This window comes from Callionymus lyra, chromosome 9 (genome assembly GCF_982586985.1).
Source record: "Callionymus lyra chromosome 9, fCalLyr1.hap1.1, whole genome shotgun sequence".
Classification (NCBI taxonomy): Eukaryota; Metazoa; Chordata; class Actinopteri; order Syngnathiformes; family Callionymidae; genus Callionymus; species Callionymus lyra.
In genome coordinates this window covers 27,172,859-27,193,485 of record NC_141826.1, presented here as the reverse complement: position 1 = coordinate 27,193,485, position 20,627 = coordinate 27,172,859, and the positions used below count along the sequence as shown (strand labels likewise).

At 34.0% G+C, this 20,627-nt stretch overlaps 1 protein-coding gene across 3 annotated transcripts in view; it reads right to left on the bottom strand.

Moving 5' to 3' along the window:
* Positions 1–20,627, bottom strand: part of fgf13a (fibroblast growth factor 13a) — a 153,773-nt gene that overhangs the window by 25,706 nt on the left and 107,440 nt on the right. For 2 of the 3 annotated variants that reach the window (XM_087798936.1, XM_087798937.1), the window contains 2 exons: positions 12,556–12,666; positions 4,090–4,193 (listed from right to left, as the gene is read on the bottom strand). In XM_087798936.1, coding sequence (XP_087655062.1) covers positions 4,090–4,193; positions 12,556–12,666 — 215 coding nt within the window. Of the gene's footprint in view, positions 1–4,089; positions 4,194–12,555; positions 12,667–15,766; positions 16,249–20,627 lie in introns of those variants that run through there. The other variant, XM_087798938.1, reaches the window with a different exon arrangement.

Genomic DNA, 20,627 nt, shown 5'->3' with positions numbered 1-20,627 from the left:
TCCAGATACTTTCACTCCACTCCTGCCCCCGAACTCAGAATTGTAATATTTAATAACATGAGGAATGAATGAGTCCTTGAGTCTATTAGTGTTGCATCATGGGAGGAGCATTCGTGCACTCATTCTGCTTCTCTGCTCACTGATGACAGTGTTCAGAGGATGATGTCATCATCATGATGGACAGTAGTTTGTTCAATGATCTCCTCTCAGCAACTGTCACCAGTGAGTCCAGCTTCAACCACAGAGCCAGACCTCCTGATCAACCTGTTGACCTGTTGACCTGTTGACCTCCTCTTGGACACATTTCCACCCCAACACACCACAGCATAGAACACTGGCCACCACAGACTGGTAGAACATGCAGAGGATCTTCCTGCAGATGTTAAATGATCGAAGCCTCCTCAGAAAGCACAGTCTACTCTGAACCTTCTTATATACATGGTCTGTGTTGCAGGACCAGTTTACTGTCCAGCCACACGAGGTACTAACTATCTCCACCTCGTCGCCTCTGATGGACACTGGACGTGGCTTTGTCCTGGACCTTCCGAAGTCCAAGACCAGCTCCTTGGTCTTTGAGGTGTTCAGCTGCAAGTGGTTCCTCTCGCTCCAGTCCACAAAGTCACGTATCAGACTCCTGTACTCGTCTTCGCTGTTGTCCCTAAAGCATCCAACAATGTCAGTGTCGTCAACACACTTCTGGACGAGACTCAGCTCTGAGTTGTAGCAGAAGTCTGAAGATGGTGAAGAGGAGAGGGGCCAGTACTGTCCCCTGAGGTGCTCCTGTACTGCACACCACAGTGTCAGACGTGATGTCCTTCAGCCTGACATACTGCGGTGGATCAGTAAGGTAGTCCGTAATCCAGGAGACCAGACCAGGGTCCACATGCATCTGTGTCAATTTGTCCTGCAGCAGAGTGGGCTCACAATGGACTCTCGTAACCTCTTGTTCGTCCATATTTCAGAGCAACTCTATAAAGCAATGAGTGTAAAACATGGTCATGATGAGAAGTTAAGAAAATTAATTTCTCAGAAGTAGATCAACTCAAGTGGAAAACGCTGAGAGAAGAGTTTTTTCAGGCAATGGTGTCAAAACATTTCTCAAGAGGGTTAGACGTTAAAAATGATGAGGTTTGAGTGTAATTTCCGCTTTAAAAGTATGATTTGTTTATTGTGTGTGTTTCTTCAAGTCTCAAACCTAAGTGTGTGTTTCTTCAAGTCTCAAACCTAAGTGTGTGTTTCTTCAAGTCTCAAACCTAAGTGTGTGTTTCTTCAAGTCTCAAACTTAAGTGTGTGTTTCTTCAAGTCTCAAACTTAAGTGTGTGTTTCTTCAAGTCTCAAACCTAAGTGTGTGTTTCTTTAAGTCTCAAACCTAAGTGTGTGTTTCTTTAAGTCTCAAACCTAAGTGTGTGTTTCTTTAAGTCTCAAACCTAAGTGTGTGTTTCTTCAAGTCTCAAACTTAAGTGTGTGTTTCTTTAAGTCTCAAACCTAAGTGTGTGTTTCTTTAAGTCTCAAACCTAAGTGTGTGTTTCTTTAAGTCTCAAACCTAAGTGTGTGATTCTTTAAGTCTCAAACCTAAGTGTGTGTTTCTTTAAATCTCAAACCTAAGTGTGTGTTTCTTCAAGTCTCAAACCTAAGTGTGTGTTTCTTCAAGTCTCAAACCTAAGTGTGTGTTTCTTCAAGTCTCAAACCTAAGTGTGTGTTTCTTCAAGTCTCAAACCTAAGTGTGTGTTTCTTCAAGTCTCAAACCTAAGTGTGTGTTTCTTCAAGTCCCAAACCTAAGTGTGTGTTTCAGCTGCTCACAGACAGAACTAAAACTTTTGCCGACAGATGACTTTGAGTATAAATAATGAACCATAAATATCGTAACACTTCTGTATGTTGCTCATGTAGGTCAGACGTTTCTTATTCATCAGTTTTCTCTGCACATTTTTCGAAGCTGCTGGATTATTCAGAGTGTCAGTGACCACACGCTCGTATGGAACATGAAGAGAGTTAAACGTGTTCATTGGACTCACGAGAGTCTGGAGGGTCTTCATCCAGTTATTGAACCGCGAGCGACGGCTGGTCCGGAGACAAAGGATCAGTTTCTCGTCTTCTCTCCATCAATCTGCACCTTTAACTCGAACGATCTCTACTAATCTGATCATGTGGTTAAACCGTCAACAGCACTTGTGTCGCGTCGACAGCAGCGTTAGGTCGTGACCTTTGGAGCGAAGATAAACTCTCCAATAAAACATCCAATTAAGATCAGTTTACACTTTGTTCTCGTCCATTTGAGTTTAATTTCCGTTTAATAAAGGTCACAAGAATCATCTTTTATTGACCTTTTATCAACGTGTAACAGAAACAAGACATTATGATCCATTATTTAGATGATTTTAACAGTTATTTTATATTTTTAAATGGTTATATTTTACCTTTTTTTTTATTATTTTATCTGTGTCAGTTATTACCATGTGATAAAGTCATAAAATCGCAATAAATGTAATTGCAGCAGTAAATACGTTGATTATTGTTTACTCTTTTAAACATGTGTCTGCTCATTTATATATTAAATTATATAATATATTAAACATTTGCCCTAAAAAATATTGTTCAAAGCTGAAGAAATGTCGATGGATTTTCATCATGAGAAATATTTTTTTCAAGATCAAAACAAGGAGACAAACAAACAATAATACAAATAATAATTTGCTCAAATTCAAGAATAGTCCGTAGATACTGAGAGACTAAAGTCAAGACCTTGAGAACATTTCTGCTGAAGATTTTAACTTCACTGGTTAATGTTGGTAGAAAATTAAATAATCATATGAATTCATGGATTTACAGTGAATCTGAAATAAATAAATAACAAAATTGCAGAGACGTCACTTTTTTTTTAAAGAATAAGCAAAATGAATAAAACCAAAACTTCTCCTTGACTCTAAGAATAAACATGTATATCAGAGATAATCACTACGGTGTCGCATTTCACCAAAACCTTGTAAGAGGAATAAAATAATAATTTTTTCACGTTGAAAAAGTTCAAATGACGAGCGAAACATTGAACCTGCAGCCAAACTACTCTTTCATTCCAGTTCTGCTGAAACCAAATGTTTTCTACAAGTTGTTCTTCATTAAGATGATCCTGCAGAGACTTTTCTGAGACTTTCCACAAACTCTTTCTAAGAGGAAACTGTAAGAATATGACAACTTTACTGTAATCCATCATCTAGATTAACACACATTTCAAATAATCACTTGATTAAATGATAATCTTTCATGTTTAATTCATATTAAATAATCATAGCTTTGCATTCAAATCTATTCACTGCAACAACCTGGATTCTTCAGGCCAGGTTGAGTCGACACTGAGATACACAACAATGGTGCAGCTAGTGAAGGACAAGGACAGACATCTGCGTAAGTCAACTGATAAACAAATTCTCTCTACACAACATCAACTGCGGTCATTTTCTACAACCAACATGTGCGACGGCCATTTTAGAAGTGTTGAGTATCTGACCAATCATACATGCACAGATGACCAGAGGCGTTTACCTGAATATTCATACTATAAAGATCTGACATTTCCTCAGAACTTTGCGATTCACACTAAAGACGTCTCTGCAATACATTTCTGCTTTGATAAGTGTCTATGAATTATGGAAGTTGTTTCTCTGACTTTTGCATATTTCACTAAACAAGCATTTTCTCTTAAACTCATTCCTGTTTCTGTCCTTCTTTACCACCAAGTATCGATCTGTTCATCGGAACAAAACCTTAACAAAACTAAACACTGACTGGATCGAATCCCTCGACAGATTCCCGCAATAAAATCATTTTCCCAAAAGAGTTTTGTTGCTCTTTTAAAGATAAAGTTATGTATTTGAGTGTTTTAAGCCTATATTCTGCAGAGTATTTTCAAATGTTTGCTCGCGACTCTCAACTCTTGATCGTCTGAGGTCACGAGTGACTCGTCGTCATCGGCCGCGACTGATCCAACAAACCATCCCAGCGAGTCCGGATTCAATTAACGCTTCGTCGTGGTTCGTCAATATTGACGTGGAGATTAAAGCCAACGAGAAGGTAAACACTGGAGTCACTCACCGAAGTGTAAAGGTAGCCCTCGCTGTTCATGGCCAGGTAGAGTTTGGTCTGCACGCCCTGGATGGCCACGACCCGCAGACCCACGGGGATGAGGTTGAACATGGCTGCAAGAGACGCACAACACGGTTAAAGTCAACACAACACAAGGTTGTACAGCACACTAGCATCATGACAACACAAGGTTGTACAGAACAATTGAATCAACAGTTGAATAAAACGAGATGATGTTGTCAATAAAATGTCTTTGAAGGACAAACAAAATATGCTGTTTTAAGAAACAAGAGAAAATAGGAAAACATATGAATTTACATTTTGAATTTAACTTTTAACCACAAAAAAGGAGAGAAAAGAAAAAGAATAAAATACAAAGTTACATAAAACAAAGGAGTTTCTATTTGGAATTTGAAAAGTGATAAAAAAAAACGTTGTTTGTTGTCATAAAATTATCATCAGCTGATAGTTTTATTTTGTAAATTTAATTGTGTTTAATCAAACCCTAAATTGTACCTTATTTTTTTTTTACTTTAATTAAATCTTCATAATAATTAATGAATCATCTCGACATCATCTCGTTCATCTGAGAGTTTGTTTTTCAGACGAGAGACGTGTGTGTGTGTGTGTGTGTGTGTGTGTGCGTGCGTGCGTGCGTGCGTGTGTGTGTGTGTGTGTGTGTGTGTGTGTGTGTGTGTGTTTGTGTGCTTGTTAAGTGAGATACTGTGGTGTAAAACAGCAACTAATCGAGGGAAACATCTTCAAAGTCTCTTTATAGAAGAAATCCTTGAGTTTCTGTTTAACTGAAAATAAACTTGTTTCAATTATTTATTTATTTTTAAACAAAGGGAAACAAATGTTCTATTAGGAAAATATAGATTTATTTATGAGATATTTTCATGTATTTTTTCCAATTTGAAAAAAGAATATATAAAATAAATGGAAACTTTTATTTTTTTATTATAAAAATATGTTTATTTACAGCTTGTATATAATCATGGTAATGAATACGTTAATTAATGAATGATTAATGGAATCATTTCAGAACCAAGTTTGTCTGCAGCTGTGAAAATGTATCTTATTTTATTTTATTATCATTTGATTCAAAATAAAGAGTCTGTTTCTTAAAGTCACTTCAATATAATTTAATTAAATATAATTATCTTTCAAACGTCAGATCTTGAACTCGTCGTGAAGATAAAAACAATGAAGGATTATTCGTGGATCACGAGCTCCTCGTGTCCGACTCTAGAAAGTATCACCATCACAAGTATCACAAGTATTACTATCACAAGTATTACTATCATAAGTATTACCATCACAAGTATCACAAGTATTACTATCACAAGTATTACTGTCATAAGTATTACCATCACAAGTATCACAAGTATTACTATCACAAGTATTACCATCACAAGCATTACCATCACAAGTATTACTATCATAAGTATTACCATCACAAGTATTACCATCACAAGTATTACTATCACAAGTATTACCATCACAAGTATTACTATCACAAGCATTACCATCACAAGTATTACTATCACAAGCATTACCATCACAAGTATTACTATCATAAGTATTACCATCACAAGTATTACTATCACAAGTATTACCATCACAAGTATTACCATCACAAGTATTACTATCACAAGTATTACCATCACAAGTATTACCATCACAAGCATTACCATCACAAGTATTACCATCACAAGTATTACTATCACAAGTATTACCATCACAAGTATTACTATCACAAGTATTACCATCACAAGCATTACCATCACAAGTATTACTATCACAAGTATTACCATCACAAGTATTACTATCACAAGTATTACTATCACAAGTATTACCATCACAAGCATTACCATCACAAGTATTATTATCACAATTATTACCATCACAAGTATTACTATCACAAGTATTACCATCACAAGTATTACTATCACAAGTATTACTATCACAAGTATTACTATCACAAGTATTACCATCACAAGCATTACCATCACAAGTATTATTATCACAATTATTACCATCACAAGTATTACTATCACAAGTATTACCATCACAAGTATTACTATCACAAGTATTACTATCACAAGTATTACTATCACAAGTATTACCATCACAAGCATTACCATCACAAGTATTACTATCACAAGTATAACCATCACAAGTATTACTATCACAAGTATTACCATCACAAGTATTACCATCACAAGCATTACCATCACAAGTATTACTATCACAAGTATTACCATCACAAGTATTACTATCACAAGTATTACCATCACAAGTATTACTATCACAAGTATTACCATCACAAGTATTACCATCACAAGCATTACCATCACAAGTATTACTATCACAAGTATTACCATCACAAGTATTACTATCACAAGTATTACCATCATAAGTATTACTATTACAAGTATTACTATCACAAGTATTACCATCACAAGTATTACTATCACAAGTATTGCTATCACAAGTATTACTATCACAAGTATTACCATCACAAGTATTACCACCACAAGTATTACTATCACAAGTATTACTATCACAAGTATTACCATCACAAGTATTACCATCACAAGTATTACTATCACAAGTATTACTATCACAAGTATTACTATCACAAGTATTACCATCACAAGTATTACCATCACAAGCATTACCATCACAAGTATTACTATCACAAGTATTACCATCACAAGTATTACTATCACAAGTATTACCATCACAAGTATTACCATCACAAGTATTACTATCACAAGTATTACTATCACAAGTATTACTATCACAAGTATTACCATCACAAGTATTACCATCACAAGCATTACCATCACAAGTATTACTATCACAAGTATTACCATCACAAGTATTACTATCACAAGTATTACCATCACAAGTATTACCATCACAAGCATTACCATCACAAGTATTACTATCACAAGTATTACTATCACAAGTATTACTATCACAAGTATTACCATCACAAGTATTACCATCACAAGCATTACCATCACAAGTATTACTATCACAAGTATTACCATCACAAGTATTACTATCACAAGTATTACCATCATAAGTATTACTATTACAAGTATTACTATCACAAGTATTACCATCACAAGTATTACTATCACAAGTATTGCTATCACAAGTATTACTATCACAAGTATTACCATCACAAGTATTACCACCACAAGTATTACTATCACAAGTATTACTATCACAAGTATTACCATCACAAGTATTACCATCACAAGTATTACTATCACAAGTATTACTATCACAAGTATTACTATCACAAGTATTACCATCACAAGTATTACCATCACAAGCATTACCATCACAAGTATTACTATCACAAGTATTACCATCACAAGTATTACTATCACAAGTATTACCATCACAAGTATTACCATCACAAGTATTACTATCACAAGTATTACTATCACAAGTATTACTATCACAAGTATTACCATCACAAGTATTACCATCACAAGCATTACCATCACAAGTATTACTATCACAAGTATTACCATCACAAGTATTACTATCACAAGTATTACCATCACAAGTATTACCATCACAAGCATTACCATCACAAGTATTACTATCACAAGTATTACTATCACAAGACACCAGTGGATCCAGCAGGACGACTCTTTCCGTCGCCATGGAGACAAGCGCACCCAGTGCCTAACAACGCTATTTTTGGCGTCGTGAAAAGAGCTTCACTCTTCCTCCTTTTTTTCTTTTTTACCGACTCAGCGCCACACTTTAATTTTCTCTTCAAACTATTCTGGTTCAGGCCAGTGTTTATGTAAGTCAACAGGAGAGCGAGGACGCAGCGGAGGACGAGGTTTCACTTCTCAAACCAGAGACTCGTGAGTCCAGAGACTCGTGAGTCCAGAGACTGGATGGAAGGTTCCAGAGCATCAGCAGATCCAGCATCTGTTGATCTCACTCATGGTTCCATGAACCTGGAGCTACATCTGTAACTAATACTTAAATATGTAACTAATACTTAAATATGTAACTAATACTTAAATATGTAACTAATACTTAAATATGTAACTAATACTTAAATATGTAACTAATACTTCGACTGAAATATGAGAAGTTGTTGCTTCAATGAAGGGATTTTTCTTGAATTATTGAAATGTTTGTTTGTAAAGTATCAAAAATCTAAAATTATTGCTAATAAAATGTTCACGATACTTATTTTCAAAATGATTGATGTAGAAAAAACTGTTTTTTTATTACAAATATTTAACGTGTGGAAAATGTTTATGTTCGGTCTTTTTATTCTTGTGGTGAAAATGGGATCAAGTATCAAATATTCCTGTGATTGGATGTTAAACATTTTAGTATCATTTTAGTATCATTTTAAGAATAATTTTAGTATCATTTTAGTATCATTTTAGTATCATTTTAAGAATAATTTTAGTATCATTTTAGTATCATTTTAGTATCATTTTAAGAATATTTTTTGTATCATTTTAAGAATCATTTTAGTAACATTTTAAGAATAATTTTAGTATCATTTTAAGAATCATTTTAGTATCATTTTAAGAATCATTTTAGTATCATTTTAGTATCATTTTAGTATCATTTTAGTATCATTTTAAGAATAATTTTAGTATCATTTTAACAATCATTTTAGTATCATTTTAAGAATCATTTTAGTATCATTTTAGTATCATTTTAGTATCATTTTTAGTATCATTTTAGTATCATTTTAGTATCATTTTAAGAATCATTTTAATATCATTTTAGTATCATTTTAAGAATCATTTTAGTATCATTTTAAGAATCATTTTAGTATCATTTTAGTATCATTTTAGTATCATTTTAAGAATCATTTTAAGAATCATTTTAGTATAATTTTAAGAATCATTTTAGTATTATTTTAAGAATCATTTTAGTATCATTTTAAGACTCATTTTAGTATAATTTAGTATAATTTTTAGTATTATTTTAATAATCATTTTAGTATCATTTTAAGAATCATTTTAGTATAATTTTAGTATAATTTTTAGTATTATTTTAATAATCATTTTAGTATCATTTTAGGAACATTTTAGTATCATTTTAAGAATCATTTTAGTATCATTTTAGTATCATTTTAGTATCATTTTAATAATCATTTTAGTATCATTTTTAGTATTATTTTAATAATCATTTTAGTATCATTTTAAGAATCATTTTAGTATCATTTTAGTATCATTTTTAGTATTATTTTAGTATCATTTTAGTATAATTTTAGCATCATTTTAAGAATCATTTTAGTATTATTTTAGTATCATTTTTAGTATTATTTTAGTATTATTTTAATAATCATTTTAGTATCATTTTAAGAATCATTTTAGTATCATTTTAAGAATCATTTTAGTATTATTTTAGTATCATTTTTAGTATAATTTTAGTATTATTTTAATAATCATTTTAGTATCATTTTAAGACTCATTTTAGTATAATTTAGTATAATTTTTAGTATTATTTTAATAATCATTTTAGTATCATTTTAAGAATCATTTTAGTATAATTTTAGTATAATTTTTAGTATTATTTTAATAATCATTTTAGTATCATTTTAGGAACATTTTAGTATCATTTTAAGAATCATTTTAGTATCATTTTAGTATCATTTTAGTATCATTTTAATAATCATTTTAGTATCATTTTTAGTATTATTTTAATAATCATTTTAGTATCATTTTAAGAATCATTTTAGTATCATTTTAGTATCATTTTTAGTATTATTTTAGTATCATTTTAGTATCATTTTAGCATCATTTTAAGAATCATTTTAGTATTATTTTAGTATCATTTTTAGTATTATTTTAGTATTATTTTAATAATCATTTTAGTATCATTTTAAGAATCATTTTAGTATCATTTTAAGAATCATTTTAGTATTATTTTAGTATCATTTTTAGTATCATTTTAGTATTATTTTAATAATCATTTTAGTATCATTTTAGTATCATTTTAAGAATTATTATAGTATCATTTAGTATCATTTTAGTATCATTTTAGTATCATTTTAATAATCATTTTAGTATCATTTTTAGTATTATTTTAATAATCATTTTAGTATCATTTTAATAATCATTTTAGTATCATTTTAGTATCATTTTTAGTATCATTTTAAGAATCATTTTAGTATCATTTTAGTATCATTTTAGTATCATTTTAATAATCATTTTAGTATCATTTTTAGTATTATTTTAATAATCATTTTAGTATCATTTTAAGAATCATTTTAGTATCATTTTTAGTATCATTTTTAGTATTATTTTAGTATCAGTTTAGTATCATTTTAGCATCATTTTAAGAATCATTTTAGTATTATTTTAGTATCATTTTTAGTATTATTTTAGTATTATTTTAATAACCATTTTAGTATCATTTTAAGAATCATTTTAGTATCATTTTAAGAATCATTTTAGTATTATTTTAGTATCATTTTTAGTATCATTTTAGTATTATTTTAAAAATCATTTTAGTATCATTTTAGTATCATTTTAGTATCATTTTAAGAATTATTATAGTATCATTTAGTATCATTTTAGTATCATTTTAGTATCATTTTTAGTATTATTTTAATAATCATTTTAGTATCATTTTAAGAATCATTTTAGTATTATTTTAGTATCATTTTTAGTATCATTTTAGTATCATTTTAGCATCATTTTAAGAATCATTTTAGTATTATTTTAGTATCATTTTTAGTATCATTTTAGTATTATTTTAATAATCATTTTAGTATCATTTTAGTATCATTTTAGTATCATTTTAAGAATTATTATAGTATCATTTAGTATCATTTTAGTATCATTTAGTATCATTTTAGTATCATTTTAGTATGGTGACGACTCTTTATCGTATGTATTTAACTTCATATACCTCTTACCATTGATATCATGTACGACAAATACGTAAATACGACAAATTTAAATCATTTTCTTTGACAAATGAGTATTTTTACGTGAATTCAACTGAGAATTTATTGAATTTACATCAGAATCAATACATTAGAAAATGTTACGGATGCTAAATGTAAACTAGCTGGCAGCGCTAGCTTCTAGCTAAGCTAACAAATATAGCATTTTTCCATTTTTCTGTACATTAGTGTAAAAGTAAATTAAGAAGCTTCTTTATCTCTCGTGTGTTTTGTGGTGAGAAGGTTCAGTTTTTTAAATCATATGTTGTTTCTGAATCTCAGAATCGTGAGTCGAGAACTCAAGACGATACTGATTCTATTTCTGCATCTTCACAAATCACATTACACACATATAGAGTAGAAATAAGATGATTCCTGGAACTAACAAAGTACTTTTAACCAACTATCTGTTCAATCTAATGAAATAATCTGAAAGAAACACTTTTTATCTAAATTTATGACTGACTTGGATCAACAGGTTCTAGAAAAACATCTGTTAGTTTCAACTGACGTCGTGAATTAAAAGTTATTTGTTAATTCACCGACACACATCATATGGTGTGTGTTTGTTGTATTTTGTTAATTCACCGACACACATCATATGGTGTGTGTTTGTTGTATTTTGTTAATTCAACGACACACATCATATGGTGTGTGTTTGTTGTATTTTGTTAATTCACCGACACACATCATATGGTGTGTGTTTGTTGTATTTTGTTAATTCACCGACACACATCATATGGTGTGTGTTTGTTGTATTTTGTTAATTCACCGACACACATCATATGGTGTGTGTTTGTTGTATTTTGTTAATTCACCGACACACATCATATGGTGTGTGTTTGTTGTATTTTGTTAATTCACCGACACACATCATATGGTGTGTGTTTGTTGTATTTTGTTAATTCACCGACACACATCATATGGTGTGTGTTTGTTGTATTTTGTTAATTCAACGACACACATCATATGGTGTGTGTTTGTTGTATTTTGTTAATTCACCGACACACATCATATGGTGTGTGTTTGTTGTATTTTGTTAATTCACCGACACACATCATATGGTGTGTGTTTGTTGTATTTTGTTAATTCACCGACACACATCATATGGTGTGTGTTTGTTGTATTTTGTTAATTCACCGACACACATCATATGGTGTGTGTTTGTTGTATTTTGTTAATTCAACGACACACATCATATGGTGTGTGTTTGTTGTATTTTGTTAATTCACCGACACACATCATATGGTGTGTGTTTGTTGTATTTTGTTAATTCACCGACACACATCATATGGTGTGTGTTTGTTGTATTTTGTTAATTCACCGACACACATCATATGGTGTGTGTTTGTTGTATTTTGTTAATTCACCGACACACATCATATGGTGTGTGTTTGTTGTATTTTGTTAATTCAACGACACACATCATATGGTGTGTGTTTGTTGTATTTTGTTAATTCACTGACAGACGTTAATTCCTTTACATCATATGTTGTGTGTTTGAAACTCACTGTAGCCATTGTCCTCCTCCTTGGTGCCGTCGATGGTTCCGTCCGCCTGCAGCTGGAGGTGAAATCCTTGTCGACTGTACAGTTTGGTTACGATGCCCTTCAGCTGAGGCTCTGAGGATCAGATGAGAACATCTCATGAAGAAACTGATGGTTGAAGAACATCATCATCGTGGAGCTCATGAACATCTCATGAAGAAACTGATGGTTGAAGAACAACATCAACACTGGAGCTCATGAACATCACATGAAGAAACCGATGGTTGAAGAACAACATCAACACTGGAGCTCATGAACATCACATGAAGAAACTGATGGTTGAAGAAAATCATCATCATCATGGAGCTCATGAACATCACATGAAGAAACTGATGGTTGAAGAACATCATCAACACTGGAGCTCATGAACATCTCATGAAAAAACTGATGGTTGAAGAACAACATCATCATCATGGAGCTCATGAACATCACATGAAGAAACTGATGGTTGAAGAACATCTTCAGCGCTGGAGCTCATGAACATCACATGAAGAAACTGATGGTTGAAGAACATCATCATCATCATGGAGCTCATGAACATCACATGAAGAAACTGATGGTTGAAGAACATCATCAACACTGGAGCTCATAAACATCTCATGAAGAAACTGATGGTTGAAGGACAACATCATCATCATGGAGCTCATGAACATCACATGAAGAAACCGATGGTTGAAGAACATCATCATCATCATGGAGCTCATGAACATCACACGAAGAAACTGATGGTTGAAGAACATCATCAACACTGGAGCTCATGAACATCACATGAAGAAACTGATGGTTGAAGAACATCATCAACACTGGAGCTCATGAACATCACATGAAGAAACTGATGGTTGAAGAACATCTTCAGCGCTGGAGCTCATGAACATCACATGAAGAAACTGATGGTTGAAGAACATCATCATCATCATGGAGCTCATGAACATCACATGAAGAAACTGATGGTTGAAGAACATCATCAACACTGGAGCTCATAAACATCTCATGAAGAAACTGATGGTTGAAGGACAACATCATCATCATGGAGCTCATGAACATCACATGAAGAAACCGATGGTTGAAGAACATCATCATCATCATGGAGCTCATGAACATCACACGAAGAAACTGATGGTTGAAGAACATCATCAACACTGGAGCTCATGAACATCACATGAAGAAACTGATGGTTGAAGAACATCATCAACACTGGAGCTCATGAACATCACATGAAGAAACTGATGGTTGAAGAACATCTTCAGCGCTGGAGCTCGTCGACCTCGTGTCTGACGAGCCGTAACTAATGAAGCAGTTACTGTCGCTGGAGAGAGACCTCGCTGTGGTTCATCAGCTTCATCCTCTCAGGACCATCATGTTAAACTCTTTCTTACGTAGAACTTTCTTATGTTTCTTCAGAGCTTTACACTCACACACACACTCACTCTCACACACACACAAGCACACACACACACAAGCACACACACACACAAGCACACACTGACGGCAGTAGGCTGCGACGCAGCTCGACCGTCAGGAGCAAAGTGTCTTGACTTAAAAAAACATCTTGAAGGTAAATTGATATTTAAAGACCTACAAACAAATTCTTCACAAAACAAAAACATCTTCAATGATCTGCAGCTTCAGCGCTTTGTTACGTCTTTGATGAAACTAAGAAGTAAGTAAACGATCAAAACAATACTCAATAAAGTATATACTTTAAAGGTCAAGATAAAACTGTTTCATAAAAACATCTGTTGAAATATTTGTTATTATTTGTGCAGATTTTCTTAAACCAGTGAAAGTTAAAGTAAAACAGGTGAAAAGTTTCAGATGAAAGTGATTCATTATCAGAAAATACAAAGTTACTCTTGTCGACTTTTATACAAGATTAAAGCCCCAAACTGTGTTTCGTGTCGGATACGGTGAATTAAAAAACATATAATCGAGCAGTTGTTTCAAACCCTCGGCTCTGGAAGAACAAAATACTTGATATTATTTCTGTTTCTGAAATGTGTTTTACTTTCTCTGAGGAAACATTATCTCTTGTTTCAAGTTTTCTCAAAAAATAAACTTGTTAAACTGGTGGAAATAAAAAACAAACTCTTTACGATTCATTTAGTTTTCATGTGAAATGAATCAACATTAAAGTGTTCGCGCTGCACTGAAGGCGAGTCACGCCTGGAATAGATTGTTTTTTATATGAATTCATTTTTGATGTTCAGTTCATGTCAAGATGAAGAAAAAGTACATGAAGTTTTAGAGAATCAAACATCTATTAGTTAACTTTGTTAGAAAGAAAAACTAGTTTGGGTCAAAATTAAAATAAAACCTAAAGAAAATCTTGTTGAAATCGTTTTTTCTATATATTTTATTACTTGAATTAATGTCACAATATAAAAAAAACACATTTGAGTAAGAAATAGTTTAAACTTAAATTAATGTCAAGATGTAGAAAAAGAACATTTCGGTTTCATTATATTATAAATATATTAATTGTCACACAGGGAAGTGATTTTCACCATTTTATACATTATTAATAAAAAACATGTCAATTTGTGCTACAGGTCAGATTATATGAGACTTAAAATTAAAATAAACCTCTAAAAAACTTGTTGAGATAGTTTTTCTATACATTGTTTAACCTGAATTAATGCTACAATATAAAAAAAACACATTTGAGTAAAAACGATTTAAACTTAAATGAATGTCAAGATGTAGAAAAAGAACACGTCCGTTTAAATTCAAGTTTAATTATATCATAAATGCATTAATTGTCACACAGGGAAGTCATTTGCACCATTTTATACATAAGTAATGAAAAAACTATATGTGCTACAGATCAGATAATATAAGACTTAAAATCTAAATAAACGGACGAGATTGTTTGTTATAAATATTAGTTTTTAACTTTAATGCCACGATATAAAAAAGTACGTTCGAGTCCAAATAGTTCATTTAAAAAGTTATTAACTACATATTTATAAATCTCAAACTAACTCAGATTCTATGAAACTCTCTGAGATCTCAGAGTCAAACTGTGACCTGGAGCCTCCTGAAGACCCTGAAGACCCTGAAGACCCTGAAGACCCTGAAGACCCTCAGGACTGGTTTCTATCCCAGACCTCATGCCTTCAGAACATCATCTCTGGATCTTCTCAGAAGGACAACAGAAGCTCGTCCACACACAGACCTGGTCTTCGTCTCTTCCTCTTCTTGGATCCGAACAGCTTGACTCTGGAGAACACGTTAAGTCTGCTCGGCTTCTCGCAGCTCTTGGCTTTGCTGGGGCTGCTGACGCACCGGCAGGCGTTGGACTTCTCGCGCTCCCGCGCCTGGCGCTTCTGCCGGATCAGGGAGCTGGCGATCGCCGCCGCCATGGCCAGCTTGACTGCGGTCCGAGGACCAGGTCCAGAGGACGAGGAGCACCAGCGAGCCTCGCGCTCTGCGATCCAAACAAAAAACCCCTGATCCGGATCAGAGAAGGACGCGCCGGTCGCGCGCAGGACCAGGTGCGAGGATCAGCGCAGGTGAGACTGGAGACGCATTCAGGGACGAGTCCGTCGCAGCGAGAAGTTGCTCAGAGAAGAAGAAGAAGAAGAAGAAGAAGAAGGGATCCATGGCGGAGGAGAGGAGCCGCACCTGCTGGCGCACCAACGCATCTCTGCGGCTTCTGGTCCAGGACGACGAGCCCCGGCTGAGGAAGACCGCCTCGGAGACACCCACCTGTGCGCGGACCTGCGTCCAGTGCACGTGAACGCATCACCAGAGAGAGAAAGTGGAGGAAGAGTTTTTTGCGAGGAGGAGGAGGAGGAGGAAGATCGTTGTGTAAATGAAGTCATGAGGGACCAGAGCTTCAAGCTGCGCCAGAACCCAAGCTTGGAAGCAGAATAAAAACTGCGCAGATATTCGTCAGGATTTAAAACATCTGACGATTTTTCAACTTCAAATAAATACAGTTTTTACTCGTTTATCGCAAGATTAAGATCGTAATTAGTTTGTCTTATAGCGTCATATATATATTAATTATTATAATTATTAATAATTATCTTCATTATTATTATTGTTGTAGTAGAGAGCTGTCAATCACTCAAGGAGTCACCAGGTGCATCCACGTGACAGGAAGCAGTTTTTATGTTGTATTTTCATTCTTTATGGATCAATTTACCTGAAGTATCTTTGTGTTTGTTTTTCTTCATCAAACAAACACCAGTAGTTCTACACAACTGTAGGTTTACACAACTGTAGTTCTATACAACTGTAGGTTTACACAACTGTAGGTTTACACAACTGTAGTTCTATACAACTGTAGGTTTACACAACTGTAGGTCTACACAAGTGTAGTTCTACACAACTGTAGTTCTACACAACTGTAGGTTTACACAACTGTAGGTTTACACAAGTGTAGTTCTACACAACTGTAGTTCTACACAACTGTAGGTTTACACAACTGTAGTTCTATACAACTGTAGGTTTACACAACTGTAGGTCTACACAACTGTAGGTCTACACAACTGTAGTTCTACACAACTGTAGGTTTACACAACTGTAGTTCTATACAACTGTAGGTTTACACAACTGTAGGTTTACACAACTGTAGTTCTACACAAGTGTAGTTCTACACAACTGTAGGTCTACACAACTGTAGTTCTACACAACTGTAGGTTTACACAACTGTAGTTCTATACAACTGTAGGTTTACACAACTGTAGGTTTACACAAGTGTAGTTCTACACAAGTGTAGTTCTACACAACTGTAGGTCTACACAACTGTAGTTCTATACAACTGTAGGTTTACACAACTGTAGGTTTACACAACTATAGGTTTACACAACTGTAGGTCTACACAACTGTAGGTCTACACAACTGTAGTTCTACACAACTGTAGGTCTACACAACTGTAGTTCTACACAACTGTAGGTTTACACAAGTGTAGTTCTTCACAACTGTAGGTCTACACAACTGTAGTTCTACACAACTGCAGGTGTACACAACTGTAGGTTTACACAACTGTAGTTCTACACAACTGTAGTTCTACACAACTGTAGGTTTACACAACTGTAGGTTTACACAAGTGTAGGTCTACACAACTGTAGGTTTACACAACTGTAGGTTTACACAACTGTAGTTTTACACAAGTGTAGTTCTACACAACTGTAGGTTTACACAACTGTAGTTCTACACAACTGTAGTTCTACACAACTGTAGGTTTACACAACTGTAGGTTTACACAAGTGTAGTTCTACACAACTGTAGGTTTACACAACTGTAGTTCTACACAACTGTAGTTCTACACAACTGTAGGTTTACACAACTGTAGGTTTACACAACTGTAGTTCTACACAACTGTAGTTCTACACAACTGTAGGTTTACACAACTGTAGGTTTACACAACTGTAGGTTTACACAAGTGTAGTTCTACACAACTGTAGGTTTACACAACTGTAGGTTTACACAAGTGTAGTTCTACACAACTGTAGGTTTACACAAGTGTAGTTCTACACAACTGTAGGTTTACACAACTGTAGGTTTACACAAGTGTAGTTCTACACAACTGTAGGTTTACACAACTGTAGTTCTACACAACTGTAGGTTTACACAAGTGTAGGTCTACACAACTGTAGGTTTACACAAGTGTAGTTCTACACAACTGTAGGTTTACACAAGTGTAGGTTTACACAAGTGTAGTTCTACACAACTGTAGTTCTACACAACTGTAGTTCTATACAACTGTAGTTCTACACAACTGTAGGTTTACACAACTGTAGGTTTACACAACTGTAGTTCTATACAACTGTAGGTTTACACAACTGTAGTTCTACACAACTGTAGGTTTACACAAGTGTAGGTTTACACAAGTGTAGTTCTATACAACTGTAGGTTTACACAACTGTAGTTCTACACAACTGTAGGTTTACACAAGTGTAGGTCTACACAACTGTAGGTTTACACAAGTGTAGTTCTACACAACTGTAGGTTTACACAAGTGTAGGTTTACACAAGTGTAGTTCTACACAACTGCAGTTCTACACAACTGTAGGTTTACACAACTGTAGTTCTACACAACTGTAGGTTTACACAAGTGTAGTTCTACACAACTGTAGGTTTACACAAGTGTAGTTCTACACAACTGTAGTTCTACACAACTGTAGGTTTACACAACTGTAGTTCTACACAACTGTAGGTTTACACAACTGTAGTTCTACACAACTGTAGGTTTACACAAGTGTAGTTCAAAGTATGAAAGCAGTCTTAAAAATATCTTGTTCATTCTTTTTTGTCTTAACCTAAGAACGACAGCAGCAACAAAGAGATACACGTGAACACGACTATTTAGGTAAAAACTCCATGGACGTCAGAGTTCAATAAAACAACTTTAGTTTTCATGTTATCATGTGTTTCTGCCATTAAGAGAAAATATATGAATGATATCAAACTGTGTGAGAACTTGCTTGAGACCTTGGCTCCAGTGGGTGATGTCTATGGTGTCACTTAAAGGGACAGTGTCTTTGTAATGTCAGGAACACGAGAGTGACACCTGGTGGTACGTGATTGACAAGTGATTTTATATTGAAATACAAACTTCAAGTTCATGATGTGTTTTTATTTTTTTGGTTTAAAAGAAGATTTAATATGTGAGTCGTTGAGTCTGTTTTGGACTCGAACCCATGAGTTATTGGAGGAAAACGAAGAAATACTGTGAGTTTCCTGTACAATGACAGAAAAAAACACTTTATGTAACAAACAATCAAGACACGAACGTCTGGAAATCCTTGAACCAACCAGAGACTCACGTTTCACACGAATATTGACTTTTTCTCAGATTCTGCTTCGAAAGAATCTTTTTCTCTATAAATCAACATGAAACGTGAGTTGTTTGTATTTACTTTTGTGTTTCTGGTTTCATGTTCACACACACGCGCACACACACACACGCACACACGCACACACAGACACACACACACAGGCACACACAGACACACACACACACACACACACACACACACACAGGCACACACAGACACACACACACACACACACACACACACACACACAGGCACACACAGACACACACACACACAGGCACACACAGACACACACACATACACACGCACACACGCACACACATACACACGCACATACGTACACGTGCACACACAATATATAAATAAATAAATATATATATATATATATATAAATATATATAAATAAATATTACTTGCACTACTGTTCACTGCAAATGTTGCCGATAACAATTATTTTCTTGTCACGTGTATAATATTCAAAGGAAATAAATGAAAAGAATATTTGAAAAAGTTTAATATCCTTTTAAACTTCACGCGTTTTAACATTCAAAACATTATTATGTGTATTTTTATTTTTATATAATTACATCCAAAATGATACCATTTTGGTAAAGATTTTCAAAGCGCTTAGTGACCTGGTCTAGAAAGGCGCTGTATAAATAGAGATTATTATTATTATTATTATTATTATTTTGCGGCCCACTTGAAATACCTTCGCGGCCCACCAGGGGGTGTTGGGATCACTGATTTATAGTCTGATCAGTCACTGATTAAGTTCAGTTCAACATTCTTCTGTCAACTCAAGTCTTCACAGTCTTGACAACTTTAGTTACACATCGACAACGTTTGGAAGTTACAAGATGAAGTTAGAGCCGCTGAATACACAACTGTAGGTTTACACAACTGTAGGTTTACACAACTGTAGGTTTACACAACTGTAGGTCTACACAACTGTAGGTTTACACAACTGTAGGTTTACACAACTGTAGGTTTACACAACTGTAGTTCTACACAACTGTAGGTTTACACAACTGTAGGTCTACACAACTGTAGGTTTACACAACTGTAGGTTTACACAACTGTAGGTCTACACAACTGTAGGTTTACACAACTGTAGGTTTACACAACTGTAGGTCTACACAACTGTAGGTTTACACAACTGTAGGTCTACACAACTGTAGGTCTACACAACTGTAGGTTTACACAACTGTAGGTCTACACAACTGTAGGTCTACACAACTGTAGGTC